This window comes from Pseudophryne corroboree, chromosome 2 (assembly GCF_028390025.1).
Source record: "Pseudophryne corroboree isolate aPseCor3 chromosome 2, aPseCor3.hap2, whole genome shotgun sequence".
NCBI classification, from domain to species: domain Eukaryota; kingdom Metazoa; phylum Chordata; class Amphibia; order Anura; family Myobatrachidae; genus Pseudophryne; species Pseudophryne corroboree.
Window position 1 is genome coordinate 92,560,295 of NC_086445.1, and position 7,121 is coordinate 92,567,415.

The following is a 7,121-nucleotide window of genomic DNA, read 5'->3' on the forward strand; positions in this document are numbered from 1 at the left end:
CATACTAAACTCCACTCAGGTCTAACTGTTTCCCAGAAAAAGTAACACATATAAACCCTGTTCTCCTGGCAACCCTGGCTACCTAATGAGTGTCAACCTAGAGTGGACACACAAAACATTGCACACATACACACTGTACATATAATGACACTCACAAATATGTAAAGGCAACATGTACACCATGATTAAATTTTTAAATATTTTTCCAGGGTCCAAGAATTCAAACAGTACAACACTGCATGTTTTGGCATTGTAAGTGTAAGTGGGTAATCATTTTTTTAAAAATTAAAATATACTTACTTTCCACGGCAACATCCAGACTCCCGGAACGTTCGGCAGGGGCTTCCTCTGCCCATTCACTTGGTGGGGATGTTGGCTGGATGGGGGAAGGCGGCTGGATGGGGGAAGGAGGAGGGATTGGGGAAGGAGGAGGGATTGGGGAAGGAGGCTGGATGGGGGAAGGAGGCTGGATTTGGTCCGCAATTTCAGAGGGGGGGTCTGATTGAGAGGGCGAGGGGGGCGGAGAAAAAGTTAAAGCAATAGAGGGTGAGGGTGGTTCAGATTGTGATGTTGATTTTGAAGGAGAAGGGGTATGGGAAGGAGGAGAAGGGGTCCCAGAAAGAGATGGAGAGGTGTGGTGAGAAGGGGAATGTAAAGTGGAGTGGGCCAGGGAAGCTGATGGGGCCTGGGAAGATGAGGGGGACTGGGAAGCTGAGGGGGAGTGAGAAGGGGAGGGGGAGTGAGAAGGGGAGGGGGAGTGAGAAGGGGAGGGGGAGTGAGAAGGGGAGGGGGTGTGAGAAGGGGAGGGGGAGTGAGAAGGGGAAGGGGGTGGGGAGTTTTGCCGTTGTTGTTGTCCTAGAATGATAATATTGTTCAAATTGTTCAAACATGATAAATTACATAGTAATCAATTTGTTTTATCAATGTTCTGTTCATTGTTAAATTATTTGTTTTGTTCCAAAGAAAAGCAAACATGTTAAGATCCTCTTCATGTTGGCCACAGCAAACAAAATGAGTCTAAAATTTAACTTTGAAGCTCATTCCTTAATCTAGGCAATTGAGTCATAGTGATTGGTCTCAGCAACATCACCAGATTACTATTCAAGGCACCTTATTATATAGCCTGCACTGATCAAGTATTGTGGATTAATTTCCTGCCTGCTTCTTATTTTTTGTAAACATGCACTTGTTTGGTGTTACTTTGCTACAGTCAGTACTGTTTTACCTAACCACACACAGTGTCCTAATTTCCATAAAAGGGCATTGCAGGTTGCAATTAGCCTACCACTTACTGTAAAATGTCTGCAAATCCAAGGGGTTTACAGCAGGTATTGAGTAGGCAATTGGCCAAAAGCATGTGCAGTGCAGGGGTGGCAGATATAACATGTCCCGAGAGAGTGTGGTTTTTTAAAAAAATTTAAAATTATGGGCAGGGTAAATACATGCAGCTTTATTTTAGCCTTGCAAATTTTTGCACCTGATTTAACACACCCCAACCAAAACTTACTCTCTCTGCACATGTTACATATGCTTCCCCTGCAGTGCTCATTGTATTTAACAATTGTTACTTAAATTACGGAAGGCCAAAAATTGGAAAATAACACATTAGCACAATTTAGTGCAAAAAACTTATGTAAGGTAACTTACTTCGTGTATGCAGCGCACGGATTTGATGGCGGATCTCCGCCAACAAATCTGGAGTCCGCCTACGGAGATCACTCCACCTCCTTTCGAGCTGGATGATTGTCCGCCTGCTGCGGACTCGCGTCCGCAGCAGGCGGCGGACCTCCGCGTAGGCCTCGCGCTTCACCCGATTGGGGATGAAGCGCCCAACGCGGCCTACGCGGCGGTCCATCACCGCAACCAGCACGCGGAGCTCCCGCCTGGTGAACGGTGCTGCACGCATCATGGCAATGGCGTTTTCCTTATTTGGGCATATATTTATAGTGTCTGTTAGCATGTGATTGGTCAAAAATCTATGTTGTCATTTCTATTAACTTTATTGATCTTTGCAATGCTGTGAAAAGCAGAGTGTTATTTGGCACGAGCGTAAAAACGCAATAGCAGAAGCGAAAATGTTTGGTACACAAATTTAAGCAAACAAAACACACACAGAGACACAGACTTTAGTTACAAATACTAAACATATCTGTGTACTCACCACAGTTCGTGTGATAATTCAGCTGGACAGTCACAAAGTGTGAAACATTGAGTATCATTTGTTTGTGTGTTTGGTTACATAATCAGGATTTGATGATATAAAACAAATAAGGACACTATTTAGCAACATTACAGTATTTAAATTTCAAAATAAACATTGTAAGCTTAACGTGTTTTTGTATTTTGAACCAAAAACAATTACACATTCCAACACCACAAAATCCGTACCCAATCACTTTACAAGATCATACAAATTGAAATCATCGTTTATAAAACAGAAACATACTGTGTTGTATTATTTTGGCAAATATAAAATATATAAACACTATACCTGAAATATTCTGCTACAATTCTTGCCCTCACTTGGCTCCCCCTCCGTGTCACACTCCCCCCACCGAAGCGTGGCACAACCCCTGGCTCCTCATCAGGCAATTCCTCTGCCTGAGGAAGCTCTACACTACTCCTTACCGCGATATTATGGAGTATTGCGCACAGGACCACTATTTTACTTGCCATCTCCGGCGAATACATGATGTCGCCACCAGTGCGGTGGAGAACACGAAACCGCCCTTTCAGGACACCAATTGTGCGCTCCACCAGCTGCCTAGTGGCAGTAAGCGCGGAGTTAAATGCCATCTGTGGTCCTGGCCTGGGATTACGGTAAGGAGTCATGAGCCAGGGGGTGCAAGGATATCCACGGTCTCCTGTTGGAATAAAAGCAAAAATTTAGATATAAAAAATGTAATTTTTTTTTTTTTTTTAATCAAAAATATTTGAGCAACAACTCACCCAATAACCACATGTCTGGTCGTTGACTTGATCTTAATCTCTGCCATATCCCTGATTGTCTAATGACATACGCATCATGGGAACTTCCAGTAAACTTTGCGTTCAGGGAAAGGATCTGGAGGGATGGCCCACAAACAACCATTACATTCAGAGAATGAAACAGTTTCCTGTTTCTAAAAATTTCTTCATTATGTTTTGGTGGCTGAATAGCTACATGTGTGCCATCCACAACCCCAATAACATGTGGGAAGCGACTACCACCTTCCGCAAATTGCCGCTTCACCACATCTAGGGCACCAACATCCAAAGGCATAGCAATAAATTGCTTAACACGCTTGAGGAAAGCCTGGCAGACACGTCGCAGGACCTTACTGAACTGGCCCTGCGACATGCCAACCAGGTCTCCAACCACATGCTGGAATGATCCTGTGGCCAAAAAATGTAACACTGCAAGGAATTGTGTCAATGGTGGTATTGCTGTAGGATACCGAATTTCAGACTCCAGATCACTCTCTATTATGGAGAGAGTGTCTAGGATTAGATGTGGTGGCAGCCGGTATCTACGCACCACCACATCATCTGGCATCCCAAAAAGTCTGACACGGGTTCTGAAAATTGGTGGCCTAGCACGCCTCCGTTGCCTTGGTTGATGAGGAGCCGGCTGTGGTTGTGGGGCTGGCGGTTGGGGTGGGAGTGCTGGCGTGGGTTGGGGAGGTAGGGCTTCTGCCGCAATATGTATTGACATCACACACTTTTTGGAGAGAATGTTAAGAAATGTAAAAAAAAAATAATTCAAAGTTTTCCAAAATTTTACACAATAACTGTTTTTACAATTGTGGTGTCAACTTACTGCAGGAGCGTACATTTTTTCTGTGTTGAATTCATGTCCAAAATGCAAAAATAAAAAGCAAATAAAACTAAATTTAATATTTGGATATAAAAAACATATATTAATGCAAAAAAACTTTAAAAAAAAAAAAACCAAAAAAATAAGAAATTTAGTACCTAGTCCAGGAAAGACAAACACTACTTTGCAGATCAATCCTGGAAAACCCAAACACTTTGTTTAGCAAACTTTAAAAAAAAAAAAAAAAAAAAAAAAATTTAACAAACACAAACAAGCACCAACACAGGCCAAGGACACTTACCTGCTCCTAAAGAAATAAAGTCTTGTTTTTGTGGACCACACCCAAAAATGAATACAAAATTGGTTTTTCTCACCAAAAAAAAAACTCCTACAAGAGAACACAAATGACAGTCAAAAACAGCATACAGACACTTCCAACAAACAAGCTCCAACACAGGCCAACGACACTTACCTGCTCCTAAAGAAATAAAGTCTTGTTTTTGTGGACCACACCCAAAAATGAATACAAAATTGGTTTTTCTCACCAAAAAAAAAACTCCTACAAGAGAACACAAATGACAGTCAAAAACAGCATACAGACACTTCCAACAAACAAGCTCCAACACAGGCCAACGACACTTACCTGCTCCTAAAGAAATAAAGTCTTGTTTTTGTGGACCACACCCAAAAATGAATACAAAATTGGTTTTTCTCACCAAAAAGTAAATTCCTACAAGAGAACACTAATGACAGTCAAAACAAAGAAGCACGGGAATATTTTCACAAATGGACTTGCAAAATATATATGTGTTATAAAAATTAAAATATTAAAATGTATTAAAAAAACTTGCCAACACAAAAAAAAAAAAAAAAAAACAGAATACTCACAAACGAAAATACCCACAAAAAATGCCACTGTCTATATTCAAAACGCAAAGAAAAGGACAAAGGTATGCTTGACAATTACTCACTCTGCCAATTCCACTATCACCTTCCCGCACAAGCCAACAACTCAAACGCCAAACTACCAACACTTACAGCATGCACAGTAGGCCCTTAAATAAGCAGTGCAATCATTCAACAGAATAACAGTGTACACCTGTGTGAATTAACGAGTCGCACGTAGGTATATAAGCGCACACACCTCGGCGTACACACGTCATCACAAACATGGCTTCTCGTGAGCAAATCGCAGCAGAGATAGACCGCATTGCAGAGCAGCAGATGGCATTGCAGAAACAACGGATAGAGTGTCAAAGGCGCTTGTTAGAATACGCCTCTGCGGAGGTTAATGCAGGACCTAGTACTCTGCAAATTTCTGCTTCTGAACCTCAACAATTGAGTGTGGATACCCTGCCACACACACATAGTGAGCAAACTGAGGGAGAATTGACTTTAGCCACACAAACACAGCAGACAGAAGCTGCTAGTGAGGAGGAAGATGGAGATGACCAACCTGAAGAAACCTCACAGGCTACCTCCAGACGGAAAAAAAGACAGCCTGCATTCACTAAGAGGGAGTTGCGTGTCTTGGTCACGCAGGCCATGTCCAAAATACATAGGGGCCCCAAAAACATGGGGGCTGCTTCCAAAGAACGCATCTGGAGAGACATCACAAAATCTGTGAATGAAGTTGGCTCTGTCGTCAGAACATCACAGGAAGTGAGACGACGGTAAGTGCATCTTGACAATCCTTTTTCTGTGCTAAGTTGCATAAAAAATGTAGTTACATGTCATGTTATGTCTAGCAAACACAAGCAGAACATGTGTGCTATATATTTACTTTGAACAATAAGAAGACTCAACTTTTTCCCTCTTTCACAATATTTATGTAGGTGGGCCGACTTCAAATCCCGCCTGAAGGCAAAGAGGGCTGCGGAGTGGAATGCCTCAAGGGCAACAGGGGGGGGACCACCTGTCGCTGTGGAGTTTACTGACTTGGAGGAGATGGCGATGGCCTGTGTGAGTTATGAGGAGGGCCAAGGGGTGTCTCATATGGACACGGACCTGCCTGAGATTCTGACGGGACATGACTTGGAAGGTAAGTTTACACATGTATTTGTCTGAAATTTGAACTGTATTAATAATCTTAAACTAATTTTGACTCCAACTTTTCCCCCACACATTCTTCTATTTGCTTGCCACAAAACACAGCACAGGGGGGTGAACAGTTTGAGTCACAGGCCGGTTATGTGGTTGAGGCTGAGGTGGAGGGACCTAGTGGGTCTGCCAGTGTGGGCCAACAAAACCCACCTATGCAGGTTCCTACTGGCCCCCCCACCCAACCCTCTGCTATCCCGGAGATCCTGCTTGAAATTGCTAGGTATGGTGAGAGCCTAAACACATTTCAAGACGGGGTCATCCGGGAGGTAAGCCAGATAACTGTCCGGCTCACTGAGATCCGAACCTGTGTTGAGCAAGGTGTTGCTCAACTCTGCCAAAGTCTGGCAGAGATCAGGCAGGCCCAAGAACAACTGGCCTCCTCAAACCAAAGCCTTGCAACTAACATCTTGCAAGGGCTCCAGGCCATCGCTGTCTCCCTTGCCCACAGTGGCAGAGAGCCAACCACATCGGCTCCCTCCCCTGCCCCTGCCCAGGAAGAACAGGACACTGGGCAGGCCCAACGAAGGTCACTCCGCAGACCAAGCAAAGAAGATCAGCCTCAGGCGGGGCGAAAAAGAAGAAAGTGATGTCTCTCCAGATGGGCAGCACCCATGTTTTTGTAGTTGCCTCTATGTTATTTTGGACTTGGCTTGTGTGGCCAGAATGGATCACTCCCTCTTAGTGAAATGACTTTTTTCTGTTTGGAGGAATTGTAGCCTGTGAGTTTCTTTTAAAAAACAACAGAGCCATCTTCCTCTCACTAGTGTGCTGTGTATTGTTGTGTTTGTGTGGTGGATACTAATTATTTCTCAGTTTGTGTCACATTTTTGTGTGGCAGGGTGTGAAATATGTTGAATTTATGAATTTATAAGATACTTTTGTCAGAAGCAGAAATTTGCAGAGTACTGAGTTCTGCAATATAATTTTTGTCAGTGCCATCTGCTTGGTGCTTGGTCTATCTCTGCCTGTGAGACTCATGTGGAGCCATGTTTAAATGTTGGATAATATTATTACTGTAATAAAACTTAAAATAAAAAAATGTGTGCAATTTCTTGAAGGTAATGCATTAGCAAAATCTTAGTTACCAAAAGATTAGGTCAACATATAGACACTTGGTGACAAATCTGCTAATTCTCCTTAAAATTAAACAAAAATGATAAAAAAGGTATGTTTTGCACCACACTTTAATGTCCATATTAATAAAACAGACACGACAACTTGA

The 7,121-nt window shown here is 42.9% G+C and overlaps 1 protein-coding gene across 1 annotated transcript; it reads right to left on the reverse strand.

Annotated features, from left to right (window-relative positions):
- Positions 1–726: 726 nt before the first annotated feature.
- Positions 727–3,885, reverse strand: LOC135000500 (putative nuclease HARBI1). Its single transcript, XM_063951509.1, has 4 exons — positions 2,950–3,885; positions 2,492–2,864; positions 2,162–2,183; positions 727–855 (listed from the first exon to the last, which is right to left on the reverse strand). Exons 1-3 carry the CDS (start codon positions 3,692–3,694, stop codon positions 2,180–2,182), a joined length of 1,122 nt encoding a protein of 373 aa, XP_063807579.1. The 5' UTR covers positions 3,695–3,885; the 3' UTR covers positions 727–855; positions 2,162–2,179.
- Positions 3,886–7,121: the final 3,236 nt, after the last annotated feature.